At 33.1% G+C, this 20,578-nt stretch overlaps 3 protein-coding genes across 3 annotated transcripts; 1 reads left to right on the top strand and 2 right to left on the bottom strand.

Annotated features, from left to right (window-relative positions):
* Window positions 5,056–6,297, bottom strand: LOC104714886. The gene is made up of 2 exons (XM_010432357.1): window positions 6,083–6,297; window positions 5,056–5,995 (listed from the first exon to the last, which is right to left on the bottom strand). The coding sequence occupies exons 1-2, from the start codon at window positions 6,295–6,297 to the stop codon at window positions 5,056–5,058; spliced, it is 1,155 nt and encodes a 384-aa protein (XP_010430659.1).
* LOC104714885 lies at window positions 6,629–12,078 on the top strand. Its single transcript, XM_019229830.1, has 12 exons — window positions 6,629–6,649; window positions 6,719–6,856; window positions 6,999–7,196; window positions 7,308–7,445; window positions 7,544–7,653; window positions 7,754–7,880; window positions 7,983–8,106; window positions 8,179–8,391; window positions 8,483–8,746; window positions 9,390–9,502; window positions 11,620–11,751; window positions 11,842–12,078. Exons 1-12 carry the CDS (start codon window positions 6,629–6,631, stop codon window positions 12,076–12,078), a joined length of 1,815 nt encoding a protein of 604 aa, XP_019085375.1.
* On the bottom strand, window positions 18,128–20,354 carry LOC104710114 (probable xyloglucan endotransglucosylase/hydrolase protein 27). The gene is made up of 4 exons (XM_010426658.2): window positions 20,014–20,354; window positions 19,813–19,913; window positions 19,434–19,642; window positions 18,128–18,825 (listed from the first exon to the last, which is right to left on the bottom strand). The coding sequence occupies exons 1-4, from the start codon at window positions 20,195–20,197 to the stop codon at window positions 18,318–18,320; spliced, it is 1,002 nt and encodes a 333-aa protein (XP_010424960.1). The 5' UTR covers window positions 20,198–20,354; the 3' UTR covers window positions 18,128–18,317.

Below are 20,578 nucleotides of genomic sequence, written 5' to 3'. Positions count from 1 at the left end.
CATAATTCGATGGAGAATTTTTATAATACTAATTACACTTTTTGGACCAAATGGGGCTTTCAATCCTTGAATATCACATTAATACTTTACAAAGGCCCAACTTTTGAGAAAACTTTTTAATATATTAAAAACAGTTGGGGTTGCAAATAAGGATTAAGCAGTGTAGCTGTATGGTGGACATATAATTTCGTTTAATTGTAAAATCTAAATCTTAATTCTTATTTGTCAACCCAAACTGATATATAATTTTGTAACTGTAAATTTTAAAATTTATTTGTAAACCTAAACCGTCATATAAACTTGTAAATTATAATTCAATAATATATTATTAGTACTTTAAAAAATTATTCTTTTTATTAGGTGGCATAATGTGATTGGTTGGTGAAAAATGAGGTGAACCCCCTATCATCTTTTCTTTTGATTTCATTTCAAATTGTTTTAAAATATTATATAATACATATGATAAATAAATATGTAGATTTTTTCTGCATATGTTGTGATTTGAAATATCATATAATACATAAGATAAAACGAATATATATTACTCAATCTATGAAGAAAAAATGTATGTTTTAATGTTCCACATTGTCGGGTTGGTAAATCTATATTTATGTAGTTGATAAACTAATAAATTTTATTTGCTCGCAATTAGAATATAATAATTACTACTTTAAAAAATTTTAAAATAATAATGCAAATACAACAAATAAACAATATAAAATATTAATAGACATCAAACAAATTAAGATATTATAATATTCTAAAATAATTAGTATTTAAAAAGATATATGTAGATTTACCAAATAATTGCAATAGTGAAAGTACATACTATCTCAAACAAATAACATTTTAAAACAAATATAACAATAATTTTATTATTTTATTATAATTTTTAGAAAAAATGTTGCTACCAGTTTATAAAAAAATTTTAATACGTCAACAAGTCAACAAAAATGAATAAGTGAAAGATTTTTAAGTAATGCTAGAAAGTATTATATAGTTTTGTTAATTAGTTTTCTAAAATCTTGTAAAATGCTCCAAACAATATATGTATTTTTGTGATACTTTCCATGACTTTATTTTGTGAAGAAAATGTATAAAATCATGAACCAATAACATAATAATTAAATTTATTATCAATACTAGATTTTTTTGTTTTAATTACTTTTAACACAAAACTTTTAATTACCTTTAATCCAATAATCCAAATTTGTTAAAACTTTAAAAAACTTTTTACAAATCACAAACTAATAACACTAAACTTAACAGAATTTAATAACATTTAAAGTCTTTAAAACTCTATTCAAATCTCAAATCAATAACTTCCACTAAGTATTTTCTTTTGAAAAACATTGATATTGTATCTATTATTTCTTATAATTCAAATTGGGCAGAGAAACTCTAATTTAAAATCTGTAGGTCTCCTTGCTGTTCAAGGCGGAGAGAACATTAGCTAGAAACTCTATTAGAAAAAGAAAAAAAAAAGGTGTAATGATGGATGCGATAGAAGAATCTGTGGAGTACAGTTGCGTCGACGACGACCATGATGATGGATTCGTCGTGCCCCAGAAGAAGTTGAGTCGAAACCTAGCAGACGACGGTAATATGTTCCATTTACTCGAGGACGACCATCATGGATGTAGTAACCAAGTCGTGCCCCAGAAGAAGAAGCTCAGTGATTGGGAAGTGTCTTTTGCCAATGTTGCGGCAAAGATAGGTCCTTCAGATCTTGCGGATTTCCTCGACAAAGTTCTGGTACGTTCGTGCAATCCATCCTGTGAAACCATCTTTCATATTCTAAAATCTCTCTCAGTCAAAATTGAACGGTTTTAGAAACGAAGAAGAGACTTATTGTGAACTGATAACTTTATTGATTGATTCATTAGGGTTTTACATCTTGTTTTATATACACAATATACAGAACAATCTAGAATTCACAAAAGTAAATCTTATCCTAATCGACAGCTGTATTGGCTGAGTCATCGGAAGAGGATTCCAGAAGCTTGAACCGGTTTGGGTGAGAGAAGCTTGTCGTCTTCTCCTCCGTACGGCCAACCTTGTTGCTCTGTTTCGACCGTTGAAGCTTTGGTTGTGCAAAAGACAAACTCTGTTGATGGGCCTGGGCTTTGCTTTTGTTTGAGTCTGTTGGGCTCTTCTCTATACTCTCCCTCAAACTTGGCGTGGAGGTGACCAAAGGAGCTGACACACCAAGTTTGCCGCGAAGATCAAAAAAAGAGGGTCGGGGCAGAGGTTTTGTGAAGATATCGGCGAGCTGGAGTGTTGCCGGAATATGATGTGTTTCGATCAGCCCCAATCCTACTCGTTCTCTGATATAGTGGAAGTCTTTATCAAAGTGCTTCGTTCGATTGTGCAAGGCAGGATTGGCAGACAAGTAAACTGCAGACAAGTTATCACAGAACACTCGAGTGGGGTGATGTTGAGCGATGCCAATGTCTCGAAGTAGAGAAGAGATCCATGTAAGTTCCTTTGCTACGATGGATAGAGCCCTATATTCGGATTCTGTGGAAGAGTTGGAGACCGTTGATTGTCTTTTGGCAGACCAAGACACCAAAGTTGATCCGAGTAAGATACAGAAACCAGTTGTGGACCTCCTTGTATCCATACATCCGGCGTAGTCACTGTCGCAGAAGGCTGAGAGAGAGGGATTGTTATGCTTGCGTATTGGCATCCCGAGATTGAGAGTCCCTTTTACATACCTGAGGATTCGTTTGAGCAGAGTGAAATCAGAATTGGTTGGAGCATGCATCCGTTGGCAAATGAAGTTTACTGCGTATTGCAGGTCTAGTCTGGTGATTGTCAGATACTGCAACTTGCCTGCAAGACTCCTGAAGTATGTGGGCTCTGCAAACGGTGTGGTGTCAAGTTTTTCAAGCTGTTGGGGCAGAGGTGTGGGCATTGGGTTGCAGTCTGTCATCCCAGCTTGGTGAAGTATATCAGAAGCATAACCTTTTTGGTGTAGGAACAAACCACCATCTTTGTAGTCTTCAATCTCAATCCCAAGGAAATAGCGAGGAGGCCCTAAATCTTTCATGTCGAATCTTTTGTTTAAGGCTGCAAGAAGCTGTTCTAGCAGGTCGGTGTCGCTTCCTGTGAGGAGAATATCATCGACATACAGGAGAAGCACCAGCATCTTGTTTTGATTGAAAACAAAGAGTGACGGATCAGATGTGCTACACTCGAAGCCAAAGTCGATCAAGAAGTTGCTAAAGGTGTCAAACCAAGCCCGTGGAGCTTGTTTGAGTCCATACAGGGCTTTGGTGAGACGACAAACGTGGTCTGGCTTCTCAGGATCAACAAATCCGGTTGGTTGATACATAAAGACCGGTTCTTGCAGTTCACCGTGTAAGAAAGCATTTGATACGTCGAGTTGCTTGATCGGCCAGTTCCTGTTTGTGGCAGTGTCAAGAACAAGACGTATTGTTGTTGTTCTTACAACGGGGCTGAAGGTTTCGAGGTAGTCGAGTCCTTCCTCTTGCTCATATCCTTTTGCGACTAGTCTGGCTTTTAGCTTATCGACAGTACCATCAGGTTTGAGTTTTGTTTTGAAGACCCACTTAGAAGATAAGATATTCATGTCTTCAGTAGGTTCTTCTAAAGACCACGTATGAAGCATGTGTATACGACCAATCTCTTCCATGACTGCTCCGTTCCAGCCTGGGTGTTGCATTGCAGAAGTGATGCTCTTTGGTTCCTCTGTTGTAGACTTAGAGGCCAGAAGCACATATCGAGGATTTGGCTTCTGAATTCCAGATTTTGACCTTGTTGTCATCGGGTGATCGTTGTTTGTTACTGGTGGAGCAGGTTCCTCAGCCATCTCTACTTCATTTTCTTCTTCAAGTTCAGTCTCCATATCAGAATCATCATGATTACTCTCTGAATCTACTTCAGGTGTGGTTTCTGCAATAGGCTCTGTAACTTGCTCTGTTGTGATTTCTGCAGGCGTTTTTACCAAAACTTGAGGAGTAGTTGGATTCTTTGTTGCAGGTGATGACTCTGAGTGTTGCCAAGCTTGAAGTAGAGTTGTCTGATACTGAGGAATGAAATGCTTGTATTTGTCTTGAAATGGGAACTGACCTTCGTCAAATAGAACGTGTCGAGAGATATATACCTTACCAGTGGGTGGATAAAGACATTTGTACCCCTTGTATTGAGTGCTATATCCCAGAAATACACACTGCAGCGATCGTGGATCAAATTTGTTTTGCGTTTGTGGTCTCAAGCAGGGGTAGCAGGCTGATCCAAAGACTCGTAGAGACGAATAATCCACCTTTTGTTTGAGTAGAGTTGTAAACAGACTGGCATTGTTGAGAACTGTTGATGGGAGAAGATTGATCAGGTAATTAGCAGTGAAAAATGCCTCTACCCAGTATTTGAGAGGAGTGTGGCTGTGATATAGCATGGATAGACCTAGTTCGACCAAATGTCTGTGCTTCCTCTCGGCAACCCCATTCTGTTGGGGTGTGTATGGGCAGGAAATTTGGTGTCGAATGCCATGCTTTGCAAGGTGTGTCTTGAATGCAGTACTTGTAAACTCACCACCACCATCACTCTAGAAAGTTTTTATCTTTGCATCAAGTTGGTTCTCGACAAGCTTTTGAAAGGCAAGGAATACTGACATGAACTCTGATTTATATTTGAGAGGATAGAACCAAGAGAATCTGGAATGATCATCAATGAAAACTGCATAGTATTTGAACTCTTGGTTTGATACAACTGGTGAAGGACCCCAAAGATCACAATGGATTCAATCTAGGGGCTTCATAGCTCTAGAATCTGAAGAAAAAAACTGCAACCTAGTACTCTTTCCCATCTGGCAAGGCTCACAAATGGGAGATGTTCTGTTCTTATTAACTTCTATTTCCTTGCTGCTTTGAAGATGCTGAAGAATCTTAGAGTTTGTGTGTCCTAAGCGGTGATGCCATGTATCCATGTCTGCTCCACATTGTCTATTTGAGTAGAACACCACACTCTCCTGATTCTGCAGCCCATATAGTCCTCCCTTACGAGGACCCTTTGACACCACTTTCTGAGTGGTTAAGTCGATGATGTAAACCATATTAGAGTCAAAAACACACCACAGGGATAATCATCGCATAGTTTCGACACAGACAGAAGAGATTTATGCATTTCAGGACACACTAGCACTTCGTTTAAGGGAATGTTACCTTTGGGAGTAGAAATGGTGGCAGATCCTATATGTGTGATTGGAAGATAGGCTCCGTCTCCAACCATGACAGCATCATTCCCCTCATAAACCTTTGCATCTTGAAGACCAGAGGTTGATGTTGTGACATGAGCAGTTGCACCAGAATCTGGGTGCCATTCTCTTTCATCAGACACACAGAGTGTGGAGAAGGCCTGTGCAGATACCTCACTCTGATAGTTGTTGTCAAAGCGGTTGTAGCATTTGATCGCTGTGTGACCAACTCTCCCACAAATCTGACAAACTGGTCTTTGCCCTTGCAACTGTGAAGTAGTCTGATGTTGAGGAAACCCTCGACCACGTGATGTGTAGCCACCTCTGCCTCTGTTGCGTCCACGACCCCTCTGATTTGGATCATATTGAGGAGCACACGGATTGGTTTTCTCAGTCATGAACGCCATGTGTGGCGTAACAGAGTTGGTGTCCTCATACAACTGCAGCTTGCTATCAAACCCTTGAACATCAGCTATGACATCATTGAAGGTTGGTGGGGGAAGCTTACTCAAGGAGCTCTGTATTACGGTGGTAATGGGATCGTATTCACGGCCTAAACCATTCAGAAAGCCAAAAATCTTCATAGACTCGTCTATTGGTTTTCCAATCGAACTCAGGGAATCACAGATTGACTTGAACTCACGACAGTAGGTTGAAAGAGACTTATCTTTCTTGGACAAAAGCTGAAGACTGCGACGGAGGGAGAACTCACGAGCAACACTGCTTTTGTTGAAGTTCTCGGCAAGAGATATCCAGATCTCGCGAGAGGTCTGAAGACTGTGGACATGACCAAGCACCTCTTCGGACAAGGTACCAAACAACCAAGAGTGAACCAGTTGATCGGTACAGAACCAAGACTCTTACAGCGGATTTGGGACTTCAGTAGTGACTTCACCGTTAACAACAAGGCGAGTCTGGGATGGTGTAGTGACGGCACCATTGACGAAGCCGATAAGCTTCTGACTTGACAAGAGAGATTCGAACTGCGTTTTCCAGAGAAGGTAATTGTTGTCAGTCAGCTTGAGAGTAACGGAGCTGGTGACATGGACGTTGTCGGGAAATGGGTAAGTGGTCGCCATTGTTTCACCTGTTAAGATTTACAGTGGCTCTGATACCATGAACGGTTTTAGAAACGAAGAAGAGACTTATTGTGAACTGATAACTTTATTGATTGATTCATTAGGGTTTTACATCTTGTTTTATATACACAATATACAGAACAATCTAGAATTCACAAAAGTAAATCTTATCCTAATCGACAGCTGTATTGGCTGAGTCATCGGAGGAGGATTCCAGAAGCTTGAACCGGTTTGGATGAGAGAAGCTTGTCGTCTTCTCCTCCGTACGGCCAACCTTGTTGCTCTGTTTCGACCGTTGAAGCTTTGGTTGTGCAAAAGAGAAACTCTGTTGATGGGCCTAGGCTTTGCTTTTGTTTGAGTCTGTTGGGCTCTTCTCTATAAAAATTTCAAAAATGTTTTTGGTTTGGTTGTTAATTAATAGGACAAGTATCCGCCTTTGCCAGAGTTTCGGATATCAAGATTTCTCGATTACTACGGCGCTGCACTTTCCGGAGTATCATGTCCATGGCGTGAGATGTTCAACGACTCTAATTTGGCCACGCTAATGGATCTGATCGATGTGAGCTTTTTTACCTTTCTGTCTTGTGTGTTAATCAAGCAATCAATATTCTCTTCTTACCTTAGGTTAGATTTATCATCGCGAGAGAGAGGCTGATGATGAATTTTTTTTTTTTTTATGTATAAATAAATAAATAAAACAGGTTCCGTTATGTCATATTCCTGAACCTGTCATCCGAACATCAGTCGAATGGCTCAACCAACAAGTTCCAGAGAGATTACGCTATCTCTTTGTATTGTCGACATTTAATTATATTCTCTCTTATTTGGTTACACCACCAGGAGGACTTCCCGAGGGTTTTGTTCCACAAGGTGCCAAGATCGGTCCTCACAGGTCTAAGGTAAAAAAACTCTTGTCGCTTTCACTAATAATGTCTGCGTGATTGGAATTGGAATTCTGTATCCCACTTACCTTTGTTTTCACTAAATCCACTATTTTGTTTTACGATTAGATGGCAATGTTTGTTACATTAGCAATGATATTGCGTAGCAAACCTCATCTCTTGGCTAGGGTTTTGCCCTCTCTGAGGTTGAGGCGTATGTATAAAGGACAGGGCCAGTTTCAGCTTACACTCTGGTTGATAACTCAGGTTCGTATGTGTGCGTACTAGGACCAAGTGTGTTGTAATTATTTTATTTTTATTTTGTATAGCTCTAATTATTCAACTGTAAAAATGATGTGGGACAGGCCTCCAAAGATGATTTATCTCTAGGCTTGCTTTCATGGGCGCATAACTTGTTACCTCTAGTCGACAGCCATCCTCAGTCAAAAGATGCCATCCTCGACTTTGTCGAGAAGTGAGTCCAAAGTTTTGTTTTCTTTTGACTTCCCTTTTTGCTATATTACTTACAAAAAAACATCATCTGAGAAATCTTTGTTTGTTCATTTCCTTTTCAGGATTTTGGCCAAACCAGATGATCATGCCAGATTTTTAAAAGCTCCTCTTTGGGAGGGAAAGCAGCGGCTTATTCCACCTCATTCACTTGAGATCTTGCTTCGGCTTGCATTCCCTGCTTCATCCGAGGTACTTTTTACTATTTTGCAACTTACAAAACAAAAGCCCTTACTTAATGCGTGTCTGTCGATTCTGATCACGACTGTGGTCTTTAATTTTTTGTGCACACAGCCTACTACAAGTAGGTTTAAGGCAATTTACCCCTTGCTGAAAAAATTGGCCCTTCTCCGTACAAGAAATAGCCAGCCAATAGAAGAAAATATATTCACTTTTTCTTTGAGATTATCTGGAGAAGGTAGGTATTAGTAACAAAACCAAACCTTGAATCCTTGTTGGGTTTTCTTATCTGTTGTTATCTTTGTTGCAGAAAATACTGCTTTAGCCGAGGAAGCTAGATCAATCGCTATCTGGTCTCTGACCGTTAACAAGGAATGCTGGAAGATCTGGGAGAATCTCTACTATAGAAATGTAAAAGTGAGTCTTGATATTCTTAAAACACTTGTAGGGAAATTCCAGGACGGTGCACTTGAGGCAATGAATGACCAGATATTCTTTTTTTCTTTGTACTTAGCTGCACGAGGTATTTTGTAACAACAATCCAATCCTTCACTTTTCTGCTTCCCTCTCTCTCTTCTCCAAATAGAGTTCTAATACGTTTAACTTTGTTGCAGGAAATTTACCCCAGCAAGCTACCGCAGTCGCTATCTGGTCTCTTAACATAATCCTTGATTGCTGGAAGCAGAGGGGCAATATCTCTGTGGATAATCTAAAAGCTTGTGTTGCTCTTCTTGAACATCTTGCCGAGAGATGTATGGATCATTCCCTCAATCTATCATCCTCACCGAGTGATACTCTTGCAACTTCACCAGGAAGCAAGGCATGGAAACAAATCACTCGAAAGATTTTTACTCTCTCTTTGAAATTAGCTGGAGAAGGTATTTTACTAACATCCCAAAACCTTGAAACTTGTCCAAATAGAGTTCTAATAGTTTAAGACAATTTTGTAAATTCTGTAATTTTTGATAATTATCTTCTTACATTATTAATATTTTATATTTATTGTAATTAAATTACTCCTATTAAATATTAACTTTTACACATGTCAAAATCTGAGATTGATAACTTGACACATGTAAAAATATTGTTAATGACTAACTTTCAAAACTCAACTTTATATAATAAGATATATATATATATATATATATATATATTTTCTATTTATTCTGTTTGGTTAAATGTTTTTTTCCAAAAATTGCAATGTAATAAAAAAGAAAACAAAATGTTTAAGAACTTATATTTTTTTAGTTTGTTTTTTATTTAGTTTTGTAATACGAAGATGTGATTAACTTTTGTGGACATTTTTATTTATTTAAACTAAGGCATTTTATTTTTGTTCGCTTCTTATACTAATTAAGGGGCTCGACATGGTTAATTTGGGGTTCTCGGATGGTGTTTTTGGGCTTTATCAGATGCTAGATTTTATTTTTGTCCATCTGCTATCTATTTGGAGGGAGAAGCTAACAACAACTGTTTTTAATGAGCGTGGAACTTAGCTGACCAACTCGGTTCAATTGTTAGTCTTGCAGTGGCAATCTAAAAGCCAAAGAGGACACTATTTTGATGTCAATTGTGTCACTTATTTACCCTATTTCCAGTTCTTGCCACCTGCTGCTGATGATAGCAAAGTCAAGGTATTAGAATCTCCATGACTCAACTGTTACATTCTTACCATCGATTTAAAATAGCATGTTTTTTTTTTTTTTTTGGTAAGTAAATTAGCATGATGTAGGGATGTTGTAGTGGGACTTCAACATTTGCATGGACTTTATATAGTCCACAGAGTTTTGATGCCAAAGAGCATAGTAATCATGACCCAGGGGAATATAGTAACTGCGAAGATTGCTGACATGAGGATAGCTTGGCTTCAAAATGAACAAGAAAAACCCTTGAGTTATGCTGCAGATATTATATTGTTACTAAATATAAGATTATTTTTTTTTTTTTTTTTTTNTAAGATTAGATAACAATTATAAATGGTTATAGAATACAATATTGATGGTTAGTGATAGCACTGAAAGCTCAAATTTGTTACCGAAAGACTCCAATTTTAATTATGAATATAAATTACCAAATTTGCTCAGAAATATTAGGAAACAGATTAATCCCAACAATCCGATTTTAGGAATATGAGATCAGAAATGAATATTGATTACCATATTTGTTTCCTATTTTAATGGACTATTGGGTTTAATTTTGTATTAAATTATCCGATTTTAATTAAATTATGATTGTGTAGAGATATTATAGAGATAACTGACATTAAAAAAAAAAATCGAAAATAACATCCAACCAATATCTATTGCTTGAGTGCATTTTCGGTTCTATTTTTGGAAGTACCATATTAAAACTTTTTTCTTGCTTGAATCTTTTTTATAATCTGTTTTACTGATTTTTAAAAAATGGTCGAGATTTGGAATTCGTTAAGACATAGTCATTGTTTACGGAAAAAACATCTTTATTGTCTGAAAATGATTTTGGCTGAGATTTATCTATTAAGCTTGAGATTCTAAAGATTCTAATCAAGTTTAATAGAGTACGGTTCTTCAAATGAATTTTCACCTTTTGAAAAAGTCTAGGTTAGAATCTTTTGATAATTATACGGATTTAGTAAATATTGCCTCTGATGATTTTGTGTGATCCTTTTGTTTTGCAATTTGAGAATACTTAGGGGGTGTATTCAACTTGACATTTTAAGTGATTTGGGTAAAAGTTATAAATCCTATGTTATTCAATCATGGATTTTTTAAAGTCTCTTGAAATCCACTGTTATTCAATTCATGATTTTAAAAAGTACTTTAAAATCCACTGTTATTCAAAACAGTCTGGGGATTTGGATTTTAATAAATTTTAGAGATTCTTGAGGATTTGAGAAGATTTGTTTAGTTAAAAATACAGAAATCCAAATCTCATGGTTTTAGGTGGGATTTGAAAGAATTCTACTATAAATCATATGAACTTCCCTAAAATCTATCAAAATTTCAAACTTCTTAAATCCCATCAAATCCTCCAAAATTATTGTTTCAATACACCCCCCTTAATTGGTTCGAGTATCCTTTTTACTCAATCATATTAAAAAGAGAATACTTAATTGGCTCAAATCAATATTATACTGATATTTAACAATGTGATATTAATTTGAATAATAAAATTTTAAATTATATTTATATATGTTCTAATAAAATATATTTACGTCTTAACCATGTTCATAATGTATAATACTATTCTCAATTCCACCACAATCTGTAAAACAAAAAAACGTCTTAATATCATTTTTTTTAGAAAGAATTCTGAAAATCAAAAATGTTATCTTTAAAAATAATCAATCAATTCACCCAAAAAAAAAAAGTAAAAGAAAAACATAAATATCAGTCGATGTGGTTTACATTATGTGGCTTTTTTTTTTTTGACAGATTCTCGAATGGTCATAGAGAGTGAACCTTTACGCAAGAAGCTAACCCATTTATTGAGAAAAAGAGAGACATCTGCATCAGAAGAAGGCAAGCTCTTGATCTCTTTAGCTAAACCGATGAGAAAGCTCGGATCTTTATGAACTTGCTTCGATACAGAAGACAATGCAGATGATCTTATGTTCTTCTTTGGAGTTGGAAGACCCAAAGGTCGTAACTTGTGAGGTTGAGGAAGTGGTAAAGGTCGTAATTCTGTTTTAGCCAAGGAAGCTACAACAATCGCTATTTGGTGTTTGACTGAAAATGTTGATTGCTGGAAAAACTGGGACAAACTCTATCAGGGGAATCTGGAAGCTAGTGTTGCTCTTCTTAAAATGCTAGTAGAAGAATGGAAGGATCATTCTCTCAAACTATCATCATCGCCTAGTGATACTCTCACTCTTGGTCAAACTATGAAGAGCTTCATGCTACAGGTAATTGCTCCTTGCTCTTCTAAGCTTAGCTAATCTCACCCTCCATTCAGTTATCATTTCATCTCTGACCTTAACCTGTGATGTTTTTAGAATAAATATGTCATCGCTGAAGGACGAGCCAAAGCTTCTCTTTACAAAGAAGCTGACAAGTCCTGCAAAGTGATCTCGTCTAGACTATCTCGTGTAAGAAGCATCATCAAAGATACAACCATTACTGCTATGGTTCTAGTTGCAGTTGTGATTCTAGCCGCTGGTAGACATAACCTATTTGTGCATTCGGTTTTTTGGTTTGGTTTAGGTTCGTGTATTTCGGTGTACAAAGATTGAAATTCTATAGAAACCATTTGTAATTCAGTTTTGGTTACGGTTTGGTAGACATTTTCTGATTATCGTGAGGTTTTTCATAATTATAACCACAAAGTTGGGATTTGGGAGTCTGTTTATGAAGCTCGCAAGTTTGTAAACGGTTTTTAGATTATTTCAATTGTGTCAAGATAATTTATGTGTTTCTTTTTCTGCTATTTTTTCATAATAACAACAGAGTTAAATTATGTTACAACATACAGCCGGAAGCAGAAAATAAAAAAGAGCTTTTTTTTGGGTAGGAAGAAAATAAAAATAAAAAAAAGAGCTTGGACAAACGTGAGAATGTTTAGGAGGAATATAAATAGTAATATTAAACAAACTTGAGAATGTTTAGGAAAATATTAAAAGTTTTTTTTTTATTATATACTAGGTAATATCCTGCGCATATGCGCGGGTTGTTGTATCAGTTATGTTAATTTATTTTTTATGTAATAATCAAACTATGAGAATTTTCTGAGAAGATTTTTTTAGTAAAGTTTTTTAAAATGATATTTCTCAAATTTAAATGGAGTAAAATATAGAAAAATAATATTATTAAAACACATAATTACTTAGAATTGTAACTCCTATTTTTCTAAATATAATTCTACATCACTTCTATTCTATAAATACTCATTCTCTTATTCTCTCATTCATTCATTCTCTCATCCTCTTTTACTATACTTCAAATCTTTATTTTGTTTTGTTTTGTTTTGTTTTGTGTTTTTTTTATTGTTGTTGTTGTATGGGTTAAAACATCAATTCAAATATCATTGTAAAATCTTAATTCTAAATTATATTTTTGGAGTTTGTAAGGTATATATATATTACATTGCTTTTGATGTTTTAAAAGGTTTATCTCCATTGTCTATTTTAGATTATCATCTTATAAGTAATATTTTTTTAATATTCTTCAATATTCACTCCACAAGGTCATGAGGTTGAAAATATTCATGTCTAATTCTCTATTCTCTTCTAGCACTCAAATTTAAATAGAGTAATATATAGAAAAAGAATATAATTTTAAAAATATACCATCTAACTAAACCCTCTAAAGATGAAACCATTAGTATGAAATCTAGCACTATAATTTATATTGATGAGTGAAAATTTAGAAATAAAAACCAAAAAGATAAAAGTTTTCCTTGGAAATTTTTAAAATTATTTAGATTGAAGTTCATATGATGTTATACGAAAACTAACTTAGTTTGACTTACAAAATAATATGAATTTAAATATGTATGAGTTTATTTCAACAAAAAAAAAAACAAAGCATGTGTAAGTTTTTTAATATGGTATTTCTGAAAATGGTATTGAAAAAGATGTATTTTTGAAATTCTCCTTAAAAATACATATATAATAAACAAATTTTCTATATGTCAATAATACACTTTATTTATTCAAATCTCTTTTATTTTCACCTTAATTTAAGCTATATTGCTAGGTTAAATTCTAATGATTTCCTCTTTGTAGTAAAATTTTAGAAGTGGAATATCAAATTGTTTTTTATATAGAAAATCATTAAATTACAAAATTTTGAATTAAAGAAATATTATAATGATCATTATATAATTATATTTTGGATCACAAGAACTAACTATAATGATGAGTATACAAATTCTCAAAAAAAATTGGAGGTAAAAGAGAATTAAAATTTTTGATTTAATAATTCTATTATAATAGTTAATTTTGTTAAAACATTGCATACCTTTGAAAATAAAAAATATATATATACATGTATGAAGATGATTTTTTTAGCTTGATTCCCTCATTGGGCTTTGGTTGAAATTAGTGTTGCTGAATCTGCATCGATTATTTTTTTTTTACAGCCACAAAAATTTTATTATACATATGTAATTGAAAATAATAAGAAGAGAAAAAAAAGGAAAGAAGAAATACATTAAAAAAATGAACAAAATATAAGATAAATCCAGCAAAATATATAATCACACTCTTACCATGAGTTTTGAATTCATGCAAGAACATAAACAAAACAAAGAAAACATTTAGAATTTGTGATATGGTGGATGATGATGTGAGAATGGTTATTTATAGGATTTCAAGGGTGGAATTTACATTTCTAAAATAATTTAATTAGAAGAGTTACAATTATAATTTATACTGTGTTTGAGTGAAAATGAATGGAAAAAGTCAATTCATAATTTATGTAATTTCAGTTACAATTTAGTAGTAAAGTGTCGATTTAAAGTATAGATTAATGTACATTATTATATTTTTATTTAATTAAAAATAAATATAATTTTTTTGAAATTAAATGCTAAATAGACCAATAAGGAGAGAGTGAAACCTTATAAAATCATATGAAATGCAATAAAAATTCTAAAGAGTAATTTAATTTTAAAAATTGAAAACAATGTTAAATATATATAATACTTTCAAAATTATAATATAGAATCAAACTCTTACAATACATATGAGATATAACAATATTTGATATTGGTGGGAGAGGATGAGAGAATGATTACTTATAAAATGATAATCCAAATTAGATAATGGAGATGAATCTTATCCAAATTAGATAATGGAGATGAATCTTTTAAAATAAGAACAATGTAAATATATATCATGTAATCTCTAAAATTAAAATTTAGCATTAAATTTTTACAATGATATTTTATTTGGTTTTCTGTAACTCAAACAACAAAAATAAGAAATCGAAAACAAAAAAAAAAACAAAAAATGATTTGAGGTATTGTGGAAGAAAATGGAAGAAGTTGAAGAAAATGTGAAAATGAAAAAGTAAAAGAATCCAAATATGAGAGAATGAGAGAATGAGAGAATGAGAGAATGCTTATTTATATGATAAGAATTAGTGTAAGTTACATTTAGAATAGAATTATGAGAGTTACAATTATATTGAGTAGTGAAATATGATTAATGCATAATTTATTTTATTTTCAGTTATAATTTTATTTTAATGTGTGAGTTAAATGTATTGTGTTAATTGAGTCTTAAATATTGTTTAAAGCAATTAAACAATTAGAAAGCAAATAAAAAATATAAAAAAAAATTAAAAATCATTAAATGAAAATCAACCAATAAAGAGAGACCAAAACCTTACTTTTATATATATGATTTTATTTAGGGTTTAAATGGTTGTTGCGGCAAACTAATTTTACAACGGACAATGATATGCCGCAGACCAAGTCTTGAGTCTTGAGAAAACTCTTGTTAAATTGTTTAATTTAGCATTACCAAGTAAGTCTATTTGTTCTATTCAAAAAAGTATATTTAACAAGTAGTATTAACCTCACAATCATTTTATTGTTAAATTTAGAGTTAGTACTCTTTGAAAATAGATAACGTTTTTCTTGTGTGTGTTTTGATTATACTCTTTGAAATAGCTGTCGTAGTTCAACAAATTCTTCAAAGTTTTTTTTCTTATTTTGTTCATGATTTTCAGATTTTAATCAGTGAAGGAAAACGCGTTTTCTATATATGTAAATACACTTTTAAATTTTATTTTATTTTCCATTGTGACCTATTAAATTTGAAATGTTTTTAATTAGTATTTATTGTTTGTTGATATTTTTTTGGGGAAAGACGTATATGTATTCTTTTATAACATATAGTACAATTTTAACGAAATAAAAATTGGATAGAGAATATTTTATAAACTATATAAGCATTTGAAATTTGAGAAATAAACATGATTAACAATGATTATATTACAGATATATAGATTAAATTATTTGAATTTATTATATACATGATATCAACTAACCATAAGTCCATAAGTTTCTAAAATAAAATGCCAACACACTAAAGAAAGACACCCTCCTTAGGTAAGGTGATTCTGACCATGGGAGAATATAGAGACTGCAAGATAGTTTTAGGTTTTTTCCAAGATCGTCACGTGGTTGTTAAGTATGGTGCAACACTAGATGCAATCAATAATGAGATCAAAATTCTCATTGCATCTGATTTTCACCACAATATAGTTCGTTACTTTTACTTTGAGAAACTGGGAGATCAGTTTTTAATCTGTGTAGAACAATGGAAATTCACCTTAGACGAACTAGTTAAACTACCAGACACACCACCTTCGCCAAATCCTATAGAGAAAATTTTATTCTTACTAAATATAAGATTAAATAACAATCATAAATGGTTATAGATTATGATATTGATGGTTAGTAATATCATTAAAAACTCAAATTTGTTATTGAAGGACTCCGATTTTAATTATGAATATAGATTACCAAATTTGCTCAGAAATATTAGGAAACAGATTAATCCCAACAATCCGAATTTAGGAATATGAGATCAGAAATGATTATTGATTACCATATTTGTTTCCTATTTTAATGGAGTGTTGGGTTTAATTTTGTATTAAATGATCCGATTTTAATTAAATTATGATTGTGTAGAGATATTTTAGAGATAACTGACATAAACAAAAAAATCGAAAATAACATCATATCCAACCAATATCTATTGCATTGAGTGCATTTTCTGTTCTATTTTTCGAAGTAGCATATTAAAACCTTTTTCTTGCTTGAATCTTTTTTATAATCTGTTTTACTGATTTTTTAAAAATGGTTGAGTTATGGAATTCGTTAAGACATGGTCATTGTTTACGGGAAAAAACCTCTTTATTGTCTGAAAATGATTTTAGCTGAGATTTTATCTATTAAGTTTGAGATTCTAAAGATTCTAATAAATTTTGATAGAGTACGGTTCTTCAAATGAATTTTCACCTTTTGAAAAAGTCTAGGTTAGAATCTTTTGATAATTATATGGATTTGGTAAATATTGCCTAAGATGATTTTGTGTGATCCTTTTGTTTTGCAATTTGAGAATACTAATTGGTTAAAGGATCCTTTTTACTCAATCATATTAAAACGAGAATACTTAATTGGCTCAAATCAATATTATACTGATATTTAACAATATGATATTAATTTGAATAATAAATTATTAAATTATATTTATGTATGTTCTAATAAAATATATTTACGTCTTACCATGTTCATAATACTATTCTCAATTCCATCACAATCACTAAAACAAAAAACCGTCTTAATATCATTTTGTTAGAAAGAATTCTGAAAATCAAAAATGTTATCTTTAAAAATAATCAATCAGTTCACCAAAAAAAAAAGAAAAAGAAAACATAAATATCAGTCGATGTGGTTTACATTATGTGGCTTTTTTTTTGACAGATTTGTTTAAGCATATTTCCATGGAGAAATATTTATAAGACCTTTTTGGATAAAATGGGTCTTTCAAGCCTTGAGTTATCGCAGTATTTTTCTTAATAATCAATTATCCAATTCGGTCAAACCGACCCGACCCAATCAAAAGTTATGTTTATGGATAAAAGATTAAGCCAGCAGCTGTGTGATGAACCTTTGAAAACAAGTAGAGTGTTTTACCAGTTGGAAAATAGCTGGCAAAAAGCAAAACATCAACCTCAAAACGACTAAACACGAATGAGAATGAACTAAAGCCAATTTTGTCTAGTTTTTTTCAAGTCTTATCCCCTTAGATGGTCCCTAAATTTCCCATATATATCTATATGTTATAAATAATTTAAAAATATATATATATATATATATATATATATATATTTGAAACTATGCGGCTAAACTCAAAACAAACCATTCGAAACTATAGCTTATATAAGGTACATGTGTTACAAAACTGAATTGTTTACACAGCTCAAAATTTGTTGGAATGCGAAAGGTACCATGTATTGATTTACATAAAATATTTGTCGTTGTATGTTATATACATATGTGCATGAACATGACCACACAAAATTAAAACAATATTCGTTGGACCCATTGAATAAAAACAAGTACACAAGAGAGACAAAGCTTTCTCCACATAAAGTACCCAAAATTGAATACAAATATATATCAATTGGATCAATAGGCCAAAGGAAATGAAATGATCAATAAATAAAAATATCCAAAGACAGCTGAAATTACATTGCAAATATTCGTAAAGGACAGTGTATTTACAAAAACAAGAAACCAATTTGTAGTATTCAAACTCGAAAAAATCTCTCAAAATAAAAAAATTTAATTATTTTCTTTTTTATATATTCATATACAAGCAACAAATGACAAAAAATGCTCCCTCTAACTGTGAAAATGCACTGAATCATAAATTAACCAATATATGGACTTATTATAGTAACCCCCCACCAAATCTCTTACCCAACACCATATTATTGACTATATATGTTACTCTCATATCGACTCTGTTCCATCGACTCTGCTTCTCTTGCTCCGGTGCTTTCCATTTCGGTGGCGCCTAGGGATTCCACCAAACGTGACTGGATCATAAACCCTAAGCCTTTGAGCCTCAGCGGGATTTACCACACACTCTGATAATGCAACCTTGTACCTTGTCCGATCATAGCAATAAGAGTAAGTCATGTGTTTCCGCCTGAAAACATCCATTTTACTCCTCTGTGATGGGGTGATCTCCTGCGCCGCACGGATATACTCAGCCGCTCCTTCATCACACCTCGGAAACTGCTCGATTGGGTCCACAGGACAGCCGTGAAGGACTAGATCAGAGAACCGTGCAATGTAAGGCGCATATTTGTAGTTTACACCGTACTTGCCACCATTAGTCGCCCATTTAGAACCGTCCCATATTGTTGTGTATAGAGACATCGGCTTTGATGGGAAGTCACCTCCCATTGAAGCTGTACGTTTGACCTCTCTGATCGGAACATTGTCTACAAAGAATCTGCATAACCAAAAAGAACAACTCTGATCATAAAAAATAATAACGAGGGACAAGGATTCAATTAGCTATAAAGAAAAAAACATATGTCCGTTAAGTAAGTTTGATTTTGATCAATATCCTAAAACTGTAAGCATAGAAATATAACATTTTTGGCATAAAAAAATATCCAGCTTTTGATGAACTAAGTAAAAAGATTCTCAACTTGTGATTTTTGGACCCCCAAAGGAAAAAAAACATACTCTTCTCTATGGGGTCATTGTTGATGACAAAAAATCGAAAGCTGTAAACCATTTTGGGGGCTCACACACACTTGAAATTGACAGGAACAATACAACCAAAAGCAAATGCTGTCCCAAGCATCACAAAACTTTCCACAACAAGGAAAAAAATTAATACCCAACCAAGAAATGTGTAGCAATTTTTATCAACAAAAAAGATCCTCCCATCATTAAAAACCCCACTTGAGTTTCCTTAAATAGAAGATGACATTATTTGAATCCAGAAAGCTTTAATTCAAAATGGGGTCTATAGCCTAACCTCCCTTCAAAACTCTTAAGGTTATGTTAATAACAAATAAATTAGATTAAGATAGACTCATAATTACTTACATGATGTGAGAATCAGACCAGAGGATACTGTATTGATGAAAATCTTCAGTCGGATCAAACCAGAGATTATATCTCTCTTCTCTTCCTAGATGAGTGCTTCCATTACCGTAAATGTTTGTCTGAATCCTCCATTCTTTTCCTCTAATGTTACCAAGAAACTCAAAATCAATCTCATCATGGTTCTTCTCATACATATCTCCATTGGACATCTGAAACCATAACAACCCAAAATAAAAATCATTATTACTTAATACTAATCCCAAATCAATAGTGAAATTTATCATATTTATGGAAAAAAGATCCTTATTTGGTTAATCCTAACAATACCCAACAGCTACAAAACTGTGAATCTAAGCTAAATTAAGGGTTTTGAACTTACATAAAAGGCAACAACAACACCAGCTGAATAATCAGAAGGTAATTTGATAGAAGCACTGAAGAACCCATGCAAGTAAAGATCATTTGAAGCAAACCCAGAACCTGTAAAATAAACCAAATCATCATCATGACTAAACCGAGAAGAACAATGAAAAAAAACAAATAAAAAAAAACAGAGGAAGATTAAAAAAAAGAATCGTACCGGTTCTTTCATCGAGCGTTAACCGGACAGATTTGCCATCTTTATGAACAAACAAGTTCTTGTCACCGAAAAGCTGAGTGTAACCTTCTTCAAAAGATGTGATTGGAAGGTTTTGAATAGCGAATCCAGAAACTAAACCGGAAAACAGAGACATGAAAACCAAGAAACGACTCAAAGTCTCCATCTTTTGTACTAAAACGCTTCTGTATATGTGTAGATTGAAGAGCTTGTAGAGACAGAGATGATAGCTTGCGTAGGAAAGCTATGGAGGTTTAGATAGAGAGAGAGAAAGGAGACGAAAGGCTCAATGAAAGAAAGAGAGAGAGAGAGTGAATATGGATTCCATCTGTCTTTTGGGTTTGTTTATATTTCGATTTTTTTTTTCCTTTTTCTGTAATCATGATTAATGTATTTTTAATTTTACGCGGTGGTGTGGTGATATTACAAGGCAACAAAATCTTTTTAACGAAATCAAAATTATTTTTCTAATCAAAAATGATAAATTTGTTATAAATATTTGTCATGTTTTGGATATAGTAATTTGGTATTAGTTTCCGATAATTTT

The sequence above is a fragment of the Camelina sativa genome, chromosome 9 (assembly GCF_000633955.1).
Source record: "Camelina sativa cultivar DH55 chromosome 9, Cs, whole genome shotgun sequence".
NCBI lineage: Eukaryota > Viridiplantae > Streptophyta > Magnoliopsida > Brassicales > Brassicaceae > Camelina > Camelina sativa.
The sequence above is the reverse complement of the archived record's forward strand: the minus strand, read 5'-3'. Positions and strand labels throughout refer to the sequence as shown.